At 29.8% G+C, this 24,968-nt stretch overlaps 1 protein-coding gene across 2 annotated transcripts in view; it reads right to left on the bottom strand.

The window, feature by feature from the left end:
• The window catches only part of LOC111688000 (sex-lethal homolog), a gene marked incomplete in the record, with an annotated part of 98,961 nt that extends 78,225 nt beyond the window's left edge, over positions 1-20,736 (bottom strand). The window contains 2 exon segments of one of the 2 annotated variants that reach the window (XM_046946136.1): positions 19,630-19,714; positions 20,530-20,736. In XM_046946136.1, the coding sequence (XP_046802092.1) occupies positions 19,630-19,694 (65 nt within the window). 2 annotated transcript variants of the gene reach the window in all.
• Between the last annotated feature and the right edge of the window lie 4,232 nt (positions 20,737-24,968).

Genomic DNA, 24,968 nt, shown 5'->3' with positions numbered 1-24,968 from the left:
TCTGTTCTAGTTCTGTTTTAGTTCTGTTCTAGTTCTGTTCTAGTTCAGTTCTAGTTCTGTTCTAGTTCTGTTCTAGTTCTGTTCTAGTTCTGTTCTAGTTCTGTTCTAATTATGTTCTAGTTCTTTTGAAGCTATATTCTAATTCCCTTTCTCTTGTTTTCTTAAATATCTCTAGTTGCTCTAGTAATAAATTTTATTACCTTTAATCTTGAGGAAAAATCTTCATAAAAATCTGTTTGAAATATAATGTAAATTTATTCAATATTTATGCATAATGCCCTCAGAAGCCTAGAAAGAAAATAAAACGCTTAAATAGCATTACTACTAATAGCGATTACTGCTATTTACGCGTTGTATTGTTGTTGTTATTACAATACCAGTAAAGAGAGAGAGAGAGGGGTAAAATGGTAGCGAATACAATTCCTTTGCTGTTAAGTAAATCTGTATATAAATTGTTGTTGTTTACTTAACAAATAACAATATTGGCAAGAACAAGCATATGCATGCAAAGACAAGCACCCACAGATATTCTGATGGAATAAATGAATATTGTTGAATTAATACAACTACATATAGATTTAACATCCTTTAACAATGTTACTTAATTTACAGGGAGTGGACAGTTTAAAAGGGACAAATGTTTAAATAAAGAATAAACGTGGCTGTTTTTTAGATTATTAAAGAATATTTTATAACATATTGTTAAAGTACGAAAAGAAAGGAATTATTTGGTGTAATTTAAATTGTGTTCACCCTGTTTGTTCTAACCATCTTATTGCTATAAAGACATAAGACTGGTAAATAGAACAGAATAAAAAAAGAAACTATACAATAAATGATTGAAATTCTTTACTAAATATGATAAAATAAGTATTGTAATTCCAATTTTTTTACAAACAACTAGACAGAGCAGCTATTACAACAATGATATTGATGATGATGTAGCTATTTATTATAAATATAGGAAAAATATATATTTATAAATTTAACTATATAGTTAAAATGTATGTCTATAGACATTGTAATATGGCACGCGTTTGTTATATTAGATTAAATATTTGTTTATTAGATATTTCAGCTTTTTTCGATATTTTTTTGTCATTGGTTTTTAATTGGATAAAATGACAGTGGTTATTATGGGATACAATTACAAAGGAATTATATTCCCCCTAGAATATTAAGTCATAATTTAGGAAAAAGATGGAAAATGGTAAAGAAAAAAAAAAAAAAAAAAAGAATAAATTCTAGAAATTAGAGCAAAAGTACAAAACTTCGAAATATTGATTTATATTTAAAAAGGAATTGTGTATTTTAATGATTATTTTATACTAAGACTTATTACATTCATCACTTATTTGTTGCCCATATCATAGCTTATACTTTATAAATTGTTAAGTTAAGAACTAGAACAGAACTGGAACAGAACTAGAACAGAACTAGAGCAGAACTAGAACAGAACTAGAACAGAACTAGAACAGAGCTAGAACAGAACTAGAACAGAACTAGAACAGAACTAGAACAGAACTAGAACAGAACTAGAACAGAACTAGAACAGAACTAGAACAGAACTAGAACAGAACTAGAACAGAACTAGAACAGAACTAGAACAGAACTAGAACAGAACTAAAACAGAACTAGAACAGAACTAGAACAGAACTAGAACAGAACTAGAACTAGAACAGAACTAGAACAGAACTAGAACAGAACTAGAACAGAACTAGAACAGAACTAGAACTAGAACAGAACTAGAACAGAACTAGAACAGAACTAGAACAGAACTAGAACAGAACTAGAACAGAACTAGAATAGAACTAGAACAGAACTAGAACAGAACTAAAACACAACTAAAACACTACTAGAACACAACAAGAACAGAACTAGAACAGAACTAGAACAGATCTAGAATAGAACTAGAATAAAACTTTTTTTTAATTGGACTAGCATTCAGGGGATGACCCCTGTGGGAAGGAGGATAGAGGGAGTAGTGTTTGTGGACATTTGATTTAAACCTTCTTATATCGAAAGTGGCAGGGAATACCTCTGCTGGAAGTTTATTCCACATACGAACAGTGCGGCTGAAGAATACATTTTTCCTGTAATGTGTTGTGCGGTCCAATGGCCAATCTACCACAAATGGGTGTGTTCTTGAAGGAAGACGTGTGTTACGCATGAATATACGGATATCGGGAGCAAGTTCCCTAAATTCAAAGGAACACATTCCATTGTAGTATTAATAGAACACTGAAATACACCCCACGCTGCGACGTTGCTCCACTAAATCAATAGAGTTGGATACTCTACTGTCACCAAGTACCTTCGCCCTCTCCTGCTCCAAAATAGACTTCGAAGCTCCGGCCCATACATGAGAGTTGTTTTCCATTTTCGGTCGGAAGTAAGTGATGTAAATAGTAAGAAGATCAGTTGGAGAGAAGTATGTCTTACACCGTTTCAAAAAACCGAGATACTTGAGTGCTTCTTTCGACACTTGAAAAATGTGTATAGTCCAGCGGACATCGCACTGGATTTTCATGCCCAGAACATCAAGAGTTTCTGCCGCCTCATTGCCCCAATCTCAAGAGGGCTTGGCCTATGATTGAATGAATGAGAATGGCAGAAATAGGGTAGGGGAAAGAACGGAGCCTTGCGGTATCCCTGAATTAATCTTGAACTCGTTTGATGAGATCCCATCTCATCGTATAGTGCGATCTCTGAGAAAGATCGAAATAAATCGAGAGAAGTTATTACCGACACCAAATGCAATTAGGTTTGATACAAGTGCACCATGCCACACTCTATCAAACGTCTTTGAAATATCTAGAGAAACAACTTTTCTTTCGCCAAACTGGTGAATGGAATTACACCATTTTTCCGAGAGGAATGCTAGTAAGTCTCCCGTAGAGCGACCTCTACGAAAGCCTTACTGGAGGGTCGTTAAGGAAATTGTTGATCTCTTAATACTTGACAAAATGGAAATTGACCAGAACTAGAACCGAACTAGAATAGAACTTGAATAGAACTAGAACAGAACTAGAAGTAAACTAGAAGAGAACTAGAACTAATGGAAGATTTGCAAATATCAATCAATAATATTCAGATTTATGTAGAAGGCATCTTCGACATTATGAAATTTTCCATCTCTGATTATTAACACTTAAAAATTTATATTCAATTACTTTCAATGTCTGCCAGCCAGCCATATTACAAAAGGCAAATAAAAAACTTGTAAAATCAACTTGTGTTTTTTAATTGTAAATTTGCAAAAAAGCTTAACTTAATTCCACACTAAAAACGTACAAAAAAACCAACACACATATACACACACACACAATACGAGTAAATATTTTACAACAGCCAACAACTCACATACTCTTCTCACTCCTATAAGTATACTTTAAAAATTGTTGATAAACAAATTTATTTTGCTGTTGTTGTGTTGAATTCTTATTTAAGTTTCTAGTTGTAATTTCAAAATACCTTTATAGTTTTTGTTGTTTTAATGGTTAAGTTGAAATTGTTGTGCTGGAATTAATTAAACACAATCTTTTTTATTTTTTTTAACAACCAAATTTCTCACCTGTGATTTTTTTGTAGTCATTGTAGGGGATTTTTTTAGACGCGTAAGTAGTGTGTAATTTTTGAAAAAAAGCACACAATTCAAAAGGTATTTTACATATTATATTAACTTTATTTGCATATATATTGTATTATTTCCTTTTATTATTCCCCCTATTTAGTAAGCTGTTGTTTACGAGGACATATTTTGTTAGTATAAGTTTCATAAGTGTAAATACAATTACCCAGCAGTTGAAAAAGTAGTCGCTGTATTCCTAATATTTCCCAAAATATCGCCAAAAAAATTGGTTGCTATTTAGAGAGAAAGAGAGAGGGCATATAGTTCAAAATGGAGTATGTTTACTCTTTGTATTGCTGAGAAATAATTGTCACTTAAGTATCGCTTAATACTTTGAATTTCAATCGCAGACCTTATTGTCTCCAAGTAATCTAAAAAGGAGACACTTTAAATTAGACTTAACTTGTTGCAAAGTCAGTCATGTTTGCCATGATACTCTTTGCACTGCAGAGAGTGAGAGAGTGAAAATAACTGAAGTGAATTGGCCTAACAGTAGCTTATGTTAGCAGGTCGTCCTCGCAATGTCTTCTCTAAGGACACAGATTTTCCTCTGTAATATCTAAAACGAGAGAAAACGGTCTTTAGTTTCCTAAACTAAACCAGTTTGCCTTACGAATATAGGAGCCAATCTTTCGGATATCAACCTCCAGAGAAAGTAAGTTATACACTTTTTTCTCTTCATCCTGGCAGAACCTGCAGAAGTCATTAATGGGTAAGTTTAGACTTCTTGTATTGAGCCCAAACGAGCCAGTGGCCACAACGGCCGTTGAGTTCCGTAGATTAACTCTTGGAATATAAAAAAGGGTTTGTGATCTCAATGGGTTAAAGGATGACCACGTGATCCTCCCAAGCTCATAAAGAGTTTGAAAGCGACGAAATAATCCGTGTACTCACTGGCAAGAGGAGTCTATGTTTCGGATATCAACCTCCAGAGGAAGTGAGTTATACTCTTTTCTTTCTCTTCATCATGGCAGTATCTGCAGAAGTCATTAATGGGTATGTTTAATCTTCTTGTATGGAGCCCAAAGGCCTAGTGGCCTATCACCACCATCGTTAAGTTCCGTAGATTAACTCTTGAAATATAAAAAAAGGGTTTGTGATCTTTGTGGGTTAAACTATGGCCACATTATCCTTCCCTGTCTGCAGAGGGCCTCAGTCGACCATCTGCATTGCCTAAACTCATATAGAGGTTGAAAGTGGTGTAGAGCGTTGGCAGGTTAAAAGCGATATGCCGATGAAATGATCGGTTTACTAACTTGCAAGAGAACAACTCTCCTTGGATAGAGAGTCCTTGATGGTATTACCAGGAATGTGTTGATGTCTTGGAATACAGTACAGTCCTATTGTGGAATGTTTCGCCATCTCATTAAGGGATGCACGGCATTCTAGCACTTAGATTGATGTTGTGTAAACAACACTTAGAACCCAATGGCTACATAGCTATCGGAATATATTCGAATATTAACACCGTATATTCGTTCATACCTGTTCCTGTTTGAAGCCCGTTTTATGGCTATCGGAATATATTCAAATATAACATCGTATATTCGGTAATACCTAATCCAGCTCGCAGCCTTTTTAATGGCTAAAAGTTCAGCCTGAAGAACGCTACATTGGTCTGGAAGATAGAAGGAAACTTTCCTCCCAAAATGTGCTATGTAAAAGTCACTGCCAACTCCATGAATTGATTCTGAGCCATCGTTGAAGACTATATACGATCCGTCATTGAGGAAAGCTTCCATCACTGTTGGATAATCACTGAGAAGTTTCTTTCAAAAGATAGTATGGCGATGCAATAGTCAATGTTATCTAGAATTTCTTCCAGACAATTGAGTGACTAACCCTAAGTGTTCCTTATTAATACGAGACTTAATCTATCGCCACTATAGTGTCTCCAAGTAGTGTGAAAGAGAGACACTTTAAAATGGACTTAATCTGTTACAATGTCAAACGAACTTTTTTTAAACAAAATGATGTTCGTTTACAGTTTACAAACGCTAAAGTGAAGTCTCTATAAAAAACACTCTACTTCCCTTTCTGAGTTTGCTTCTACGAAACATTAGTTTGAGTTAACAAGCTCCGAACTACCGGTTAATGTTAATACAATTACACTTTGCGTGTAGGACGGACTTACACATACGAAAAACCCATTAAGTTATGTGAACACTAATTTACAGACACATATAAGTGTGCATTGGTTATATGTAGACATTATAACGATTTAAGTAATTTTATTGCCCAATGTCTTCCTTTAAAGATTGAGCCATAAAGGAATCAGTTCATTTTTTTAAAGAACAATAACTTGTCGCCAAAGAATTATATTACATTTCTTTACTAAAGAAAAACTTTAACCTTTTGGTTAGAAATGAACAGAATTAGAGCCTGTATGGGCTCCAAACTTCAAGCTAGTCCAATATTGAAGATTTTGAAATAGAATCTTGGAATTTCTCTCTTTCTATAATACGACTCCGGTTTAGACTCCTGAAGTCAATGCTCTTTAACTTATCGTGCTAATAGCTTTAGAATATGATAATATTCTACAAAGACATTGTGCGGTTTACTGGTAGCTTACGGATTATACACTCAAACTAAACTTTAATGACAATAATGTCTAAGTGCTTCACCTGAAAACCTGCCTTGATGGGCTTATATCAGGGTGTTCTTTTTCACCCTCTATGTAGACTTGTGAACTATCTATCACACGCTCCTGAATCCTTCTGTGAAGAAATCAATGACAATTCGAATAGCATAGAAGAATGTGGAATGTGGTCCAAATGATCAATAAACATTGATCGCTAATGATCTCAGTTACAAACTTTTATCGGAATGAAAGATAACATGGATGATCTTTGGTTTGACAGTAAATTGTGATCTTTCGAATTCCAATAAGAAAGGACCAAGCTGCAAAATCATAATATCAGATCATGCATCTCTTAAGACAATCTCTTCCTGATTCCAGAACATGAGAGCATTCTATGATGGATGGTCCTTTAACTATTATCATCTCGTTATCAAAAACGATCGACAAATTACTCTTGTCATAAGATGTGCTCTAATCTTCTTCTCACACGGTTCATTCAGATCGAAAACAACAACTCCAACATCTTCATGCATCTCTTAAGACAATCTCTTCCTGATTCAAGAACATAAGAGAATTCTATGTTGGATCTTCCTTGACGGATTATCATTTCAATTGTCATAGATCGATATTGATCTTTTCTTTTAGATCATTTTGATCGATCTCGATAGAATGATTTCTTTATCTTCCTATTTAATGACGAAGTCTGATCATCTACCGATCTTCTTCTCTTAATGAGCACATTTCGAGGATTTTCAATAGTTTTCGTTGAAACTCTTTCCATCAACGATGAATATCACTGATCACTTGCAATTCTTTACTCCAGCGAAAGAAACAGTTCTATCAATCGTTGGCTGCTTGAATATATAGTACAAATTGATCTTTATTCTTTGAAAATCAAGATTTTGAGAGTTTAATGAACATAAATTGAATAAATTGTCATTGATTAGTCTTGATCATTCCATCGAGACCATTCCGATCAGTCTGATTAATTTCCTTATCTTCTTATTTAATGAAGAAGTCTGATTATCTATCGATCTTCATCTCATGAAACTCAACTATGAATATCACTGATCACTTTTTCTTATAGGATCATTTGGAACGAGGACTGTCACTTGAGGTAACCTTTTAAGGCTTATCGAATGATGACTTTCCATGATCTCAAGTTTAACTCACTAATTAATCTCATAAAGATAATTTATTATAGTGAGTTTTAGCTGAAACTGAACGATGAATATCACTGATCACTTTTTCTTATCGGATCATTTATATCGAGGACTGTCACTTGAAGAAACCTTTTAAGGCTTATCGAATGATGACTTTCCATGATCTCAAGTTTAACTCACTAATTACTCTCTTAAAGATCATTCATTATGTTGAGAAACGTTCTTTATTATTTGACATTGAATCGATGGAGAGTTTAATAAACTCAAATTTTATCAATTGTCATTGCTTGGTATTGATCTTTCCGAATCTTTTCGCATCAATCAGATCGCTCACGGATGACAGAATGATTGATTTCTTTATTATGTTATTAAATGAATAGATCGAATCATCATCAGATCTTGCTCTCTTAATGATCACTTTAAGGAGATTTAACTGGAGCTCTTTGGTATTAACAACGGATATCACTGATCACATGCAGATCACTATACGCTACTGAATCATTTAGATTGATGACATCACATTTCAGACTGATTGATTTCTTAACCTTCTCATGTGATAACGATATCTGATCTTCTACAGATATTGCCTCTTAATGATCACTTTAGGAAGTTTTTAAGAACATTAACTAGAGCTCTTTGGCATCATCGAAGAAGAAGGTTGATCACTGCCAGATCCTAACTTCTTACCGGTCTTGTTTCGAAGTAAAAATTAAGATCATAAAGCGATCATCTTCTGTACGCCCTGTATCGTTTAAAGATAATTATGATTTTGCTGATCAGTCGTAGTAAGCTTTTACTTTCCATTCCTTTAACTTCATACTTCGAAGTAAAACAAACAGAACCATTTCTATTTAGTCCTTTAGTACAAAAGCCATAATTTCTATAGTTTTTACGCATTTAATGGTAATAATTTTTTCGTAAGTATTACACAGCACGAATAAGAACAAAACCAACAACCAACTATAACTTTCAATTGTTTTTTTTTCAACTTGAAGTAATTGCAAATATTTGTTAAGTAATTTGATTTGATTTTCTACTTTTCCTTATACGTATATAGTACAGAATTTTTCTTGTCTTTATTTGCATTTTTAGTTCAATTTCCAGCAAATAATAGAGTCTAGAGGAGATTTCCTTTTGATTGTTTTTCCACTTTTCTTGAATATTTTCTTTCACTATCGTAAGCAAATAGGTTCAATTAAAATGATGTAATATTTAAATGATATTGAGGAAAAATGCTATAAGTTGGGAATAAGCTGGATTAAAGGAAATATGTTTTTTTTTTTTTTGTTGAAACTTCCGCAAAGAAGAAAAACTTATTTTTAAAGTTTTTTTTTTATTTCAACATTATGAAGAGGGAAGTCAAGTTTTTAAGCATATTTTAAAGGAAATTGTTTTAAATTAACAAATTTCATACCTCAAAGTTAGAAATTCAACTTGTTAACTTATTCAAAAGAACTTTTTCGCAAATAAAGCTTTTTTCATAAAAGCTTTTTATTAAACATCATTCTAACGAAAAGCTTTTATATAGAAAAGTTGAATTGAAAATATATTTATCAAAAATTATTCTATAGAAGAGCTTTTTAAAAAAAACTTTCTTTTGAAAAGCTTTTTATTAAAAAGGTTTCTATAGAATATATTTTTATCGAAAAACGTTTTAAGCTTTCTATCAAAAATGTTATGATTTGTTCAAAAAAGCTTTTCATAGAAAACCTTTGTGTTTTGAAAAGAGCTTTTTATCGGAAAGTTTTATATTAAAAAAACTTTTTTATCGATAAGATTTTTATCAATAAGGCATTCTAACGAGAAGTAATTTTTTTCAAAATTTTTTTAATTATTAAAGAGCTTTATTTTTAAAAATAAGCTTTTTTTTTGAAGGTTATGTTTCAAAACAAGTTTTTTATCTCTTTTTTGTCATATTGTATTATATCGAAAAGCTTTTTTTCAAAGCTTTCTTTTTTTAAATATTCTATTAACAAAACTTTCTACGAAAAGCTTTTTATCAAAAAAAAAAAAACGTTTTAACAAAACATCATTCTATATCAAAAGTTTTTAAAGTCTCTCTATATATCTTTTAAAAAGGTTTTTATATTTAATTAGATAGAAAGCTTTCTTTCTGCCGAAGAAAGCTCATAAAAGCTTTTTGCGAAAAAGGCTTTAAATTTAAGAAAAAACTTTGTTTTATACCGAAACAACTTTAAATAAGTTTTAATTTTAAGTTTTTATTTAAAAAAAGTGATTTATCGAAAAGTTTTTCCTTTTAAAAGCTTTTTTAAGTTATTTTTTTCAAATAGCTTACTTATTCAAAAACTTTGTATTAGAAACTTTATTAAGATTTATTAGAAAAGGCTTTTAATAAAAAAGGTTTTGTATAAAAAAAGTTTTATATTAAAAGTTTTTGTGTAAGAAGCTTTATAGTAAACGATCTTGTATAAAAAGCTTTAAATTAAAAGTTTTTGTAGAAAAAAGCTTTATATTAAAGGTTTTAGCAGAAAAAAGATTTATATTAAGTTTTTGTAGAAGAGAACTTTTTAACAAAAGTTCTTGTATTTAAAAGCTTTTATTTAAAATCTTTGTATTAAAAAAGTTTGTAAAAACTTAGTTAATACTTTTAAAGAAAAGCTTTTTAAAAAAAAAGCTTTTAATCACAAGTTTTGTACAAATAATGCTGTATAATGAAATTTTTTGTATTAAGAAGGCTTTTTAACAAAAGTTTTTTGTTTTAAAAAGCTTCTTTTATCAAAAAAGTTTGTAAAAACTTCCTTAATTTAAAAAAAAAAACGCTTTTTATAAAATAGCTTTTTATCAAAAGTTTTGTATAAAGTTTTTTTAAAAAGTTTTTTATAAAGCTTTTTATCAAAAGTTTTTTTTGTAAATAAAGCTTTTGTATAATAAAGCTTTTAATAAAAAAGCATTTTAACAAAAATTTTGTTTAAATAAAGCTTTCTTATGAATGTTTTTGTTTTAAAAAGCTTTTTTATCAAAAAAAATTGTAAAAACTTCGTACACCTGTTTTTTAAAAAAGCTTTTGTACAAATAAAGCTTTTTAATGAAAGCTTTTGTATTAAAAAAAAACTTTTTAATAAAAGCTTTTGTATAAATAAAGCTTTTTATTTATTTTTAAAGCTTTTTAGCAATTTTTTAAAGCTTTTTAACAAATTTTTTTAAAGCTTTTTAACAATTTTTTTAAAGCTTTTTAAAAATATTTTAAAGCTTTTAAACTAAATTTTTTATTAAAAAAAGTTTGTCAAAATTTCGTTAACATTTTTAAAGAAAAGCTTTTTATAAGAAAGCTTTTGAATGAAAGTTTTTGTATTAATAAAGCTTTTTAACAAGAGATTTTGTTTTAAAAAGCTTTTTTAATATGTTTTTCTACAAAAGCTTTTTAATGAAAGTTTTTGTATTAAGAAAGCTTTTTAACTAAAGTTTTTGTTTTAAAAATCTTTTTAACAATAGTTTTTGTTTTAAAAAGCTTTTTATCAAAAAAGTTTGTAAAAACTTTGTAAATATCTTTTTTTTACAAAAGCTTTTTATAAAAAAAAACAAACTATTTTTTTCCACAAAAGCTTTTTATAAAAAAAAAACTTTTCTTTAAATAAAGCTTTTTAATTAAAATTTCTGTATTAAATTTTTTGTTAAAAACCTTTTTATCAAAAGCTTGGTTTAAATAATAAATAAAATATTTTTAAAAAATTTAGTAGAAATTTAACAAATGAAATTTAACAAAAAAAAAAAAAATAAACTATTTTAAAAACAAAAATATTTTAAATATTTTATTACAGCAATAAAAAGTTTTTTTTTCATATTTACCGATACATTTTGAAAATTCAAGTTGTTTATGAAAACTTTCCGTTGCCACAAAGTTAGTTAAGAAGTAAATGAAGCTTTGCGAATGTGTAGAGTATTATAATCCTAAATACAAAATATTATCAATGATCGTTACCAATAATCCGTTAAGTAATTGATGAATAAGTAGATGAATTGTAAGATAGATTTCCTTTATATTTATAAAACTGTTTAGAATATTTTATTATTGATTTTATTTATTAGAAAATAAATTATTTATTAAACACTGTAAATAGTGAAAAACAAAAAAATTGATTATTGATTTTCACCAAAAGAAAAAATTTATTTATTTTACTATTTGTCTTATAATTCGACATAAATATAAAACCATTGTCAATGTTAATAATTTTCACCTTCAATATTTTATATATTTTTTTTGTTTTCATTATTTTTTTTTTTTACAATATTTTAGTTATGAATACACTTTTACTTAACAAACACTCTTACATACGTTAATGACTTTGTCGTCTTCGTCGTCGTATGTATTATAAAATCCCAATATAGTTTTTTTCATTTACACGCCAACATATAGGAAAATAACAAGAAAATCATATGAAAAAGCTTAAAAAGAAAACAGAAATTATAATCTTTAAAAACAGCCTAAAAGTAGGCAAATAAAAACAATAAACAAAACAACATGCAGACAAATTGACAACAAAGAGTAAAGGTTATAAAAGTAAAACAAAATATTGTTTAAAAGTTAGATGAAATAGGGAATTAAATTTCCAAAAAAAAAGCTTTTCTACTGTATCAGAACTAAGATTCAATTATCACCAGAGAAATTCCTAGTAAAAGACAGCTCAACAGAGCCAACATGGATCCTGATATATTTCTTTAGATTTCATATAACAAATATCATGCATTTGAATTAATATACAAAAGCTTTTTATTAGAAAAGCTTTAATTGGAAAAAAAATTTGTCTAAAAATTTATTCTGTATAAAAGATCATTTTTATTAAGGAAAACTTTGTTTAAAAAAGCTTTGTATTACACTGAAAAGCTTTGTTTGAAAAAGCTTTGTATTAAACTGAAAAGCTTTTTATTAAAAAAAGTTTTTTTTTTTCAAGCTTTTTCATAAAACAAATTTGATCGAGCTCATTTTATAAAAACAAATCGAAAAGCTTTTGTTTGTTCTTAAAAAATTCTGTTTGAGCTTTCTTCTAATAAAAATTTGCAATAAAGAAGCTTTAGATAAAAACTTTTTACGAAAAAGCTTTCTCTAGAAAAACCATTTTTTTCATAAACAACTATTTTGATGAAAACATTTTTTTTCAATGAAACTTTAATGAACTGTATTACAGTGAAAAGCTTTTTATAGAGCTTTCTCATAAAACACATTTTGTCGAGCTTATTTTATAAATACAACTCAAAAAGGTTTTATTGTTTGTTTTTAAAAAAAAACTTCTGTTTGAGCTTTCTACTGAAAAAAAAAGCTTTCTACTGAAAAAAGCTTTAGATAAAAACTTTAAAAAAAGCCTTTTACGAAAAAGCTTTATCTAAAAAAACTATTTCTTTTTCATAAATAACTATTTTGTTGAAAACATTTTTCTTAATAAATCTTTACACTGTAAAGCTTTTTATCAAAAAAGCTTTTTATAGAGCCTTTTTATAAAACATATTTGGTCGAGCTCATTTTATAAAAAATCCGAAAAGCTTTTATTGTTTGTTTAAAAAAAAAAAAAATCTGTTTGAACTTTCTACTGAAAAAAGTTGCAATAAAAAAGCTTTAAATAAAAACTTAAAAAAAAAACTTTTTACCAAAAAGCTTTATCTAGAAAACTATTTTTTCATATTTCATTTTTTGTATTTCATTAAAAAGGACATTGTAACGATCTTCTTGTTTGCAATAAAAAAGCTTTAGATAAAAACTGCAAAAATGCACATTTTACGAAAAAGCTTTCTCTAGAAAAACCATTTTTTTCATAATTTTTAATTGAAATTCTTAGCAAGGAAATGCTTTGTGTCAAAGAAGCTTTTTTTTGTATTTTTATTAATAAAGCTTTTTAAAAGCTTTCTTTGTATTTTATACAAAAAGCTTTCTTTGTATTTTTTTATTTCATTAGAAAAGGCTTTCTATGCAGCTTTTTGTTTTTCTTTAAAAAAAAGTTTTCTATTGAGCTTTTTACAAGAATAACATTATTTTAAACTTCTTTATAACCAAAAAGCTTTCTACTGAAAAAATTTGCAATAAGCTTTAAGTATAAACTTAAAAAATTAAATTTTAACGAAAAAGCTTTCTCTAGAAATGCTTTTTATTAAGCTTTTCATTAAAAACCCCATTTTATCGAACCCATTTTATTAAAGTATTTCAATAAAGCTTTTTATTGATATACTTGGTGGAGAAAATCTTTGAGTTAAAAAAAGCTTTTTTTGGTATTTTATTAAAAAACGCTTTTTGTCTTTTCTTAGGCGGTTTCCTTTTGAACTTTTTATGAAAACAGCTTCCTTTTAAAATTTGTTATACTGAAAAAGCTTTCTACTGAAAAAATTTGCAAATTAAAAAAAACTGGAAAAGACGCAACAGAGGGAAAATCTTACAGGCCGATTTCCTTCCTATCACCAATCGCGAAGACTCTTGAGACGCTGGAGTGGAAGTGATTTCATATGCGAACGATTGTACTATTATGGCGACGGGCCACAACATTGAATGAATTATGCGTTCTGGTGAATGGTTATCTCCACGAAATACATCTATTCTTCACTGCGCATAAACTGCTATTATCACAAGCGAAGTCGTCAACAACACTTTTTACTACCTGGACGAAGGAAGTAAACCTAAACCTTGGCATCGTGGTCGATGGAGCACAAATTCCGACCGCGCACCACACAAAAGTATTGGAGGGGTCACGTTTGATAGCCACTTTACTTCCTCAGCTCATGCAACTGGAATCACGCACAAGTTGAGAAGTAGAAACAAGGTCCTAAAAGCGCTAGCCGGCTACATTTGGGTTATGGATAAAGAAACCTTGTTGGCCACATATAGAACGATTGGTCAGTCAGTGAATAATTATGCTGCTCTAGTGTGGTCACCTTTCGCTCAGTGATACCCAGTGAAGACACATTCAAAGTTTCCTAAAATGCCTCCCTAAAGACTGTAACGGTCTGCCTTTATATTACCTCGGAACATCACCTGCACTATGAAACGAAGGTTATTCCAGTCAAGGAACATAATGTCATGTTGACCAAACAGTTCCTCCTGGGATATTATCGGAGGAGTCATCCCATTTTTAACATCACACAGTATGATACTCTTTCGAGGCATTTCAGGAAGGACTTTCGTATATACAAGGAAAACATATGTAGATATGTGCAGGATCCATTGGATCAGTTCTCGTATTCGGCAGCTTTGAACGACATTCATAGAGACGTCATAAATTCCGCGGTCGCAGGATACCGCATGAATGTCATACTTGGAGGTCTCCCAGACACGGAAGAAAACCTGCCGCGGAAAACAGGAGTAGTTGTGGCACAACTAAGATCGGGTAGGAGCAACAGGCTTAATGTCTACTGGTCACTGGTACTTGGAGATCTCCCAGACACGGAAGAAAACCTGCCGCGGAAAACAAGAGTAGTTGTGGCACAACTATGATCGGGATGGAGCAACAGGCTTAATGTCTACTGGTCACTGGTAGTTGGAGGTCTCCCAGACACGGAAGAAAAAATCCCGCGAAAAACAAGAGTAGTTGTGGCACAACTAAGATCGGGATGGAGCAACAAGCTCAATGCCTAATTGTCACGGACCGTGCCGACCCTAACGAATGTCCTACATGTGGTCAGGGCCCTCATGACACCCACCACATATTCAACTGCTCAGCCAACCCTACTTCACTCTGTTCAATGGATTTATGGATACATCCAGTTGAAGTAGCCCAATTTTTAGGCCTGGACATTGATGTAGACCACCCCCAATTAGATTATTGTATAGTTTTAGCTGTTACAACAACAACATGAATAACGATTTTATTTACGTTCCCACGACAATTGGATCTTCGCTGCGGAATGATCCGAGTCATACCCGGCCAAAGATTGTAAACCCAGCGACAGCTGTATCAACCGAAAGTTTTTTTCCCAGAAAGAACTATCGGTCACAGTCGAATTGTTACAACAACAACGATTTTATTAAAGGATTTTTTTCTTGAAAAAAAAGCTTTTTAATTTAAATCCTTTTATCAAACATAAAAAATCTCTTAAAGAACTTTAAATTTTCCTTTAGATTGAACTCGATGCATTCCATGAGTTGAAATTATTTAAATTTGAAAAAAAAAAAACAAATATTCATAATCTTATTGCATGTTTAAACAAATTATAACAATTTTCTACTGTATTGTAGTTGTAGTTGTTGTTATTATTATTACAATTATTGCCTTTAATGATTTTTCTAAGAAAAACAAAATTGCAGCTTTATATGGTTTTTAAAATTAAAAAAAAATTAAACATACTTTTAGGCAGGCAAGTTTAAATCTATTAAAAATTTGAAATTAGCAGCACGACAAGGAAAGTTTAAATAAATTCCTTTCAAGACCTAGTTTTTTTTCCAGTGTAGGTTATAATCTTTTAAAATATTTGTTGTATTTGAATAACTAGGTCTGTGTGTAATTTTGCATATAAAATCAACTTAATATGTACGTATGTATGTATGTACCAAAAGAATTTTGATAAGGATTTCTTTTGCTGCTGCTGTTGCTGCTGTGTGTGTTGTTTTTGTAATGAAAATTATTTTAAATGAAATGCAAGATATAAAGAAAATTTATACATTTAAATATTTTCTTCTTATTGTGTTGTGTTGCTTCTTATTATTGTGTTATATTGCTTTGCTTTAACGAGTAGAAATCATTTAATCGATAAAAAAAGAATAGCATACTTTTAGGAGCAACAAAAATGAATAATAGATTTCTAATAAATGTGCCTGCTAATCATATTTTCAATAATTAAGCAAATATTTGCAAATATTTGGTAAAAATTTGATATTGTAAGGGCTAATATATATATCAAAAGCAAAGCCTCTATCAAAAATGTATCGAGTGTATTCATGACATTAAGTTTAATGAAAGAATGACATATACCTCTAAACGAGATAGCGAAACATTCTAGTTTAACGCTTAAATGGGTCCCAGGTCATGGTAAATGTCAGGGTAACTATATAGCTAATGAATTAGCCATAAAAGACGCCTTTACTGGTATCTCTCTTATAAACTGTAACAAATTTGTTTTAATGAACTGTATGGGGAAAGCCCAAAATCACTTATCAGATCTCAAGATCTATCTGGACTCTATATAAAGCTTTCAGATCAAGACTGCTTATAGGCTTTCGAAGAGAACAGACAAGAACGTTTGTATCAGTAATTACAGGACTCATGCTTGTTCTTAATGAACTGTATAAGGAAAGCCCAAATCAGATGGTTTAGTAGAACCACTAGTCAGATCTTGAGATCTGTCTGGCCTCTATATGATGCTCTCAGATCAAGACTGTTTATAGACTTTTAAAGAGAACAGACAAGAACGCTTGTATCAGTAATTATAGGACTCACGCTTGTTCTTAATGAACAGTATGAGGAAAGCCCAAATCAGGTAGATTAGTGGAACCTGTTCTTAGATCTCAAGATCTTTCTGGCCTCTATATGATGCTCTCAGATCAAGACTGTTTATAGGCTTTCGAAGAGAACAGATAAGAACTATTGTATCAGTAATTACAGGACTCACGCTTGTTCTTAATGAACTGTATGGGGAAAGCCCACATCAGAGGGTTTAGTAGAACCGCTAGTCAGATTTTGAGGTCTATCTGGCCTTTATATAATGCTCTCAGATCAAGACTATTTATAGGCTTTTGAAGAGAAAAGATAATAACTCTTGTATCAGTAATTACAGGACTCACGCTTGTTCTTAATGAAATGCATGGGGAAAGCCCAAATCAAGTGGTTTAGTAGAACCACTAGTCAGATCATGAGGCCTATCTGGCCTCTATATGATGCTCCCAGATCAAGACTGTTTAAAAGCTTTTAAAGAGAGCAGATAAGGAGGCTTGTATTAGTAATTACAGGACACTGTGTCTTAGACACTCACGCTTGTTCTTAATGAGCAGTATGGGGTAAGCCCAAATAAGATGGTTTAGTTAAACCAGTTGTCAGATCTCAAGGTCTATGTAACCTTTCTATATAATGCTTTCAGATTAAGACTTCTTATAGACTTTCGAAGAGAGCAGACAAAAACACTCACGCATGTTCCTAATGAACTTTATGAAAATGCCCAAATCAGGTGGTTTAGTAAAACCAATTATCAGATCTAGATCTTGTATATATATAATGACTACAGTAGGAGTTGTCATAATAAGGAAGATGATGAGACGATATAGCATCTACTTGCAACTGTCCTGCCCTTCACTTAAAGCAGGAAACATCACTTTGATGCTCCCTTCTTGTGTGATAGGTATGAAGAATATCTCATGCTTGATACCGGATAGTTTATTTCTAGAAGCAGAAAGTGATACCCCTGCGACCACAAGGATAACACAACGAGACCCAACTTTAATGAAGCCAAGTGAGCTGCTTTTTGTAGTAACCTTAATACTTAACCTAGTTAGTTAGTTAATGTTCCTTAACCAGTGCCTCGGGTGGGAATCGAACCCACCACCTCCGGACTGCCACACTAAAACACTAACCTAACGGAGACCACAATACTTAAGGACATAATAGTAGATAGCGTTAACAGGTATAACTACTAGTTTGGTTTTGTTCTTGTTGTAACAGTTTGACTTTGTCCAATAGTTTATTTTTAGAGAAAAAACTTTCAGTTGATACAGCTGTCGCTGACTTGTCATTCCTTAGCTGTGTAAAACAGTCATATTTCTGGAGCGAAGATTCTATTGTCGCGGGAATATCCAACGGTAGCATACGACATGAATGTCGTACTTTAAGTTCGTCCACCGCCCATAACAGAAACGGAAGAAAACCTTCTGCGGAAAAGAAGAGTAGTTCCGGCACAACTAAGATCGGTATGAAGCAACAGTATCAATGCCTACTGGACACGTGTAAACCATGCAGTCCCCTCGTGGTCAGGGCCAACATGACACCCACCACATATTCAGCTGCTCAGCCAACCCTACTTCACTCTGTCCAATGGATTTATGGACGCATACCGTTGAAGTAGCCCAATTTTTAGCCCTGATCAATAATGTAGAACCCCCATTAGATTATTGTATAATTTTAGCTGTTAGAACAACAAAAACAAGTTTTTATCAGGATAATCACATATTTCAAAGATTCCATAAACTTTCACTTGCTTGCCACTGGTCTGGAGTAAACAATCTCAGTTTAAATTTGCTGGGATATAGGTTATATAGAAAACAGGGAGATTTTATCGGAAACAACAGCCTCATTCTTTAAAGTTTATAAGCAGAGACATTTCTTTGACTTGATTTTATTGAAAGATTCCGAAAACCTTATACTTCTTTCTTTTATAAACTAATTTTTGTAACATGCTGCTGTTGCTGTAACAGATTGGCTGAAAACTTTCGGTTGCTGAGTTGACAATCTTTGGCCCATTGAGAATCGGGTCAATCAGTTTTATACTTTTCTTAAGTATACAGATTGGCTGAAAACTTTCGGTTGCTGAGTTAACAATCTTTGGCCCATTGAGAATCGGGTCAATCCGTTTTATACTTTTCTTAAGTATAGAATTTTAGGTTAAAAGAAGTGAGATAGAAGGATTTGGAAATACTGCTGGACTAAGCAGCTGCAGATTCCTTTTCACTTTCAATAGCTTGTCGTTGCTCTAGAGTACAGAATCTCAGGATGAAATGCATAGGATATACATAGTTTTCACGAGGAACAGGGCATCAGCTGCCTTATTCTATTAGGTTGTTTCAACTAAGACATGTCTTCGACTAGATTTTATAGAAAGATTCACATTCACATACACTTTCTTCTTTTGGGAATTGATTCGTTTAATCTTTTGGATTAAAACCCTTTTGAAGTTATTTCCTGTCACTTTTCTTATGTTTTTCTAAAATTTTGTTTTCCTGGACACAGTTTTTATTCTAACCTAGAAAAATTGTTTAAAAATTTCTCTATTTATGTAATAGAATAATTTAAAGAATGGTAAATTTCTTTTTTAATAAGAAAATCTGACAATTTCCATTATTTATATAAAATTTTTTATAAATTTTCATTATTTATATAAAAAATTTTACAAATTTTTAAAGTGATTAAAAGATTTCAAAAAAGTTCTTAAAATTTAAGTTAATTTCATTAAATAAACTTTAAATTTAAAAAAAATTCAAAAATTTTCCTTAAAATTTCAAATTTACAACTTTGTTAAATAAAATTTGCATTTTTACACAAAAATTAACAAAAACAACAATTCTTTAAATAATTAAAAAATAACCAAAAAAAAAATTATAAAAACAAAATAAATACCTTTGTCTATAACCATTATAACCATAGGGTGCATAAGTAACGTTTCTTATATTTTGTCCATACATAGTTAATTAATTTAGTTTTTCTTAAAATTATAAAAAAAATAGAAAAAGAAAAGAAATTTAGATTAAATTTAGAATTTAATTTCAATAGAAAAACGCTAATAAATATAAACACAAAAAAATAATATGGCAACTTGCAAACGATCAGAGATTTGACAAAACAAAAGAAACAACAGAAAAAATTAAACCGGTAGAAAGAAAAGAACAAAAGACACAAAAAGGGGGAAGTAATACAACAAACAAAAAAAGCACAACATGATAAAAAAATGGCGCAGGAATAAAGAAAAATAAGAACAAAATATTTTCACAATTAAAATGTAAAAATAATTAACTAAACTCAACAAATTTGCTACAAAAAAAGTATTAAACAAACACACATTCACACACTCTCTTAAGCCAACTCTCTCACACAATTTCAATGTATTTTGTTTTTGCTTTTTTTGTAAATTTTTTTTTCTGCATTTTAGGCCTCTTTTTTGTCAGACTTTTTTTAACACCTTTTATTGTATCACATTTTAAAGCAACAAAAAAAAACGTGTTAATTTTACTTTTTCACAACAAAAAATCCATAAATTTTCTTAAACTTATTAAATTATTGCTGGGAAAATTGATTTATTTTTAAGCATTTTCCTTGTTTTTTTTACCACCCTCGCTGTAACAAAAAAAAAAAACAACAATTCATACATATACTAACACCACCACTAGCACAGTTAGAAAAAAAAAAAACTTTTATACTTTTTTTTTGCTTCCCCCTTTTTTTAAATACAAAATTCTTTTTCGTTTTTGCAATTTCTTAACACAATTATCTACGCAAAATTATCAACTTTAAAATACACACCAAAAAAAATTTAATCAGCAGCTTAATAACTGTTTAAATTACACTGCCCCTCTTTGGAAGTGCAGTTTGTAACAAAATAGAAAAATTTCTGTTAAAACTTTATTTTTTTTTTTTGTTTATTTCTTTTTTTCACTAAACAAATATGTTGTTTAATTAAGCCGTTTTCTAAGAGGGGATAAACTCGCGCGTGCCAAGCGAAAAATGGTACTGAAAAATGGCATGAAAATAATCTGGCATTAGCAGCAGGGTTAACTAAAAAAGGTAGTAGCAACTCATAAAAGAGAATGGCAAAAAAGTAGTAAATCTATAAAAAAAAGTAAAATGCAAGAACATCACAACTTAATACAAAAACAAACAAAACTTTAAACTAACAACTATACATATAAAAATTAAACAATTACTTATTAAATAGAGTTTTTCATTAAATTAATTAAAATATAAACAACTACTTTTTTCAGCAATTGTTCTTTCTTTAATTATTCTTATTGGTTTAGAAAGGGACAACTATAGTATCACTTATAGAAACAATAATAACATAACAAAGTTGCCACTGCGACACCAATTAAGAGAAAAGTTACCATATTATGATTTCCTTGTAACAGAACTGTAGTTGCCATTTAAACAAGAAAACCCTCAAAAAGGGAAAAAAACGTTAAACAAATCTTGAAGAATTTGAAAATAATAAGAAATTATGATTCTCAAAATTAAATATTTATATAAATTTCTTTATTTAGAAAAACTGTTAATAAAAATTTTAATTGGCAAAACGTCTTTATTCTAGTTCTGTTCTAGTTATGTTCCAGTTCTGTTCTAGTTATGTTCAAGTTCTGTTCTAGTTCTGTTCTAGTTCTGTTCTAGTTCTGTTCTAGTTCTGTTCTAGTTCTGTTCTAGTTCTGTTCTAGTTCTGTTCTAGTTCTGTTCTAGTTCTGTTCTAGTTCTGTTCTAGTTCTGTTCTAGTTCTGTTCTAGTTTTGTTCTAGTTCTGTTCAAGTTCTGTTCTAGTTCTGTTCTAGTTCTGTTCTAGTTCTGTTCTAGTTCAGCTTTAGTTCAGCTTTAGTTCATTTCTAGTTCTGTTCTAGTTCTGTTCCAGTTCTGTTATAGTTCTGTTCTAGTTGTGTTCTAGTTCTGTTCTAGTTCTGTTCTAGTTCTGTTCTAGTTCTGTTCTGTTCTAGTTCTGTTCTGTTCTAGTTCTGTTCTAGTTCTGTTCTAGTTCTGTTCTAGTTCTGTTCTAGTTCTGTTCTAGTTCTGTTCTAGTTCTGTTCTAGTTCTGTTCTAGTTCTGCTCTAGTTCTGTTTTAGTTCTGTTTAAGTTCTGTTCTAGTTCTGTTCTAGTTCTGTTCTAGTTCTGTTCTAGTTCTGTTCTAGTTCTGTTTTTCGATTTTATTATTTTTATTTTGTGATTTCCTTGATTTTTTGAAATTAAAATTTCTAATACATGATTTTTTTCTTCTTTTTCTCATCTACTTCCAGGTGCTTTTTGACTGTTTGGAACATTTTTATAAACTTACGTTAAAACGTTGTTGATACTTATAACAATTTATTTTGTTCTTTTATAATTTTAATACAAACAAAAAACAACAAATACAACCACCAATTAAACCCCATCAAACGCAAAGGAAAAAAAAAAAACAAAATTACACAACACGCTCCAACCGCCAACCCCCTAAAAGTCCTAAAAACACAGGAAAAAACCCTAACACAAATAACAACAACAACAAAAAACACAACAAGAAAAAATAAGTGCAATTTTTTTAATTTAAAAATTTAAGTTTGACTTTAAGTTTTAATTAATTTTAAATAATTTAATTTTATAATTAAAAACACAACAAAAAAAGAAAACGAAAATAAACAAAAAAAAGAATTTTAAGTTTAATTTCTCAAAATTTAACAAACAAAATTTCAACCAAAAAAAAAACAACAAAAAACAACAACAACAACTATTTCGGCAAGACAACAAGCAACAGCAAAATTAATAGAAGAAACAACAACAACCCAGCAACAATAAACAGGAAACGAAGCAGCAGAAATATAAGAAACTACAACAACTAAGCAAAAACCCTTTTTACAACAAAATTCGCAACTACAACAAAAACAACAATAAACCGTAACAATAATAAAACGAAATTTTTTTATAATACAACACAATAATAACTACAACAACAAAGAAATAATCCCCCCTTCCAACCCTCCCCCCCTGAAACAAGCAACTACAGCAACAATTATAATAATAATAACAAAACAACAACAACAGCAACCAAGCAACTTATAATCAAATCAAAATAACAAAACAAACGCATAAGCAACAAAATAACAAACAAAACAAACCGTAATAATTACACTCAACTAAAAAAATAGTAAAAAAAAATCTATAAAACGAAACAAAAATTTTCGAAAAAAAATTAATTCACAAAATTTATGCAGTAAAATAGAAGAAAAATAAATCAAACAAATAATACCAAGAAAATAGTCTAGATATTGAGAAAAAAAAAGCAAAAACAACCTCCTTAAACTGGAACTCTCCCCCTCTTCAGCCAAAAGTTAAAAAAAAAAATAAAGCGAAATATAAACTTCCCGAAAAAAATAGACAAAATTTGTTAAATTTTTAAGAAAAAACAAAAAGAGAAAAATCAAAAATTTTTTTGGTAAAAGTTTAAAAGAAAACTAAATTTACTTATAATTTTATTTAAAAAAAAAAAAAGAAGTTTTGTGTAAAACAACAAAAAAAAACAACGTTCTGAACACTCGAAAGCCAAAATATTAAAAAAAAAAGACTAGAAAAAAAGTTTGAAATTTTAAAAGAAAAAGAAAACAACAAAAATGTTAGCAAAAACTAAAAAAGGAAAAAGCACCAAAATTCCTAGAAAATAACAACAACAAAAACTGTTAAAAAATTAGCAAAAAACAATTTTTTTGAAGAAAAAACAAATCCTTAACTTCAAGGCCCTTTCGCCTCAAAAACTAAAAAAAAATCCCTTTTTGGCTTAAAAAAGTTTTTTTTGAATAAAAACAAACAAATTTTTGTTAAAAATTTTCACAAAAATTATAAGTGTAAAAAACACACTCAAAAAAATCTAAAATAATTATTCTAAAGTATAAAAAACAAAAAAACATTATTAAAGTTTAAAAAAAAACAAAAAAATCAAAACATTTAAAATTATTAAAAAAACAACAAATTATAAATGTCAATAAAAACCATTTTACTGCATTAATATTAAACAAAAAATAAACTCTCTAAAAAAACCAAAAACAAAATTATAAACAATTACTGCTAAATTGTTGTAAACAAAAGAAAAAACTCAAAAATCATAAAAAAAAACTAAATTTTGGTCTACAAATACAACTCTGCAAAACATCTTAAAACAAAACAGTTGGCAACACTAAATTCAAAAAAAAAAAAAACAATTTTAAAGGATAATGGTAAGTGGCATAATTTTACTCATTTATTTTAAAGAAAAGTATCAAATAGAACCAAAAAAGTTCCAAATTTTATAAATGGGCCATTTTATTTCATGATTATAGTTTCAATATTAAAGAAAATTCAAGAAAAGTACCAAATGAATAATGAAAAAGTACGAAAAAGTTCCCTTTTTAAAATTTTCATATAAACAATACCATGAAACGTTTTATTTCATGATTATAGTTTAAATTTTAAAGAAAAGTCAAGGAAAGTACTAATTAAATAATGAAAAAGTACCAAAAATTTTGTTTTTTTATAAATTTTCATTTAATCAATAGCATGGGCCGTTTTATTTCATTATTAAAGTTTCAATATTAAAGAAAAGTCCAGAAAAGCAAATGAATAATGAAAAAGTACCAAAAAGTTCCCTTTTTAAAAATTTCTTACAAACAACAAGTTCAAGTTTCTTTATAGTTCTGCTCTAGTTCTGTTCTAGTTCTGTTTTAGTTATTTTCTAGCTTCTGATATAGTTTAATTCTAGTTCTGTTCTTGTTCTGTTTTAGTTCTTTTCTAGTTCTGTTCTTGTTCTGTTTTAGTTCTGTTCTGTTCTGTTTCTGTTCCAGTTCTGTTCTTGTTCTGTTCTAGTTCTGTTCTAGTTCTGTTTTAGTTCTGTTCTAGTTCTGTTCTAGTTCTGTTCTAGTTCTGTTTTAGTTCTGTTCTAGTTCTGTTCTAGTTCTGTTTTAGTTCTAGTTCTGTTTTAGTTCTAGTTCTGTTTTAGTTCTAGTACTGTTTTAGTTCTAGTTCTGTTTTAGTTCTGTTCTGGTTCTGGTTCTAGTTCTGTTCTAGTTTTGTTCTAGTTCTGTTCAAGTTCTAGTTGTAGTTCTGTTCCAGTTCTTTTCTAGTTCTGATCAAGTTCTAGTTGTAGTTCAGTTCTATTTCATTTCTAGTTCAGTTCTAGTTCAGTTCCAGTTCAGTTCTAGTTCAGTTCTAGTTCAGTTCTAGTTCAGTTCTAGTTCAGTTCTAGTTCAGTTCTAGTTCAGTTCT

This window comes from Lucilia cuprina, chromosome 3 (genome assembly GCF_022045245.1).
Source record: "Lucilia cuprina isolate Lc7/37 chromosome 3, ASM2204524v1, whole genome shotgun sequence".
Taxonomy (NCBI): Eukaryota; Metazoa; Arthropoda; class Insecta; order Diptera; family Calliphoridae; genus Lucilia; species Lucilia cuprina.
Note: the sequence above shows the minus strand (reverse complement) of the source record. Positions and strands in the feature narration are given on the sequence as shown.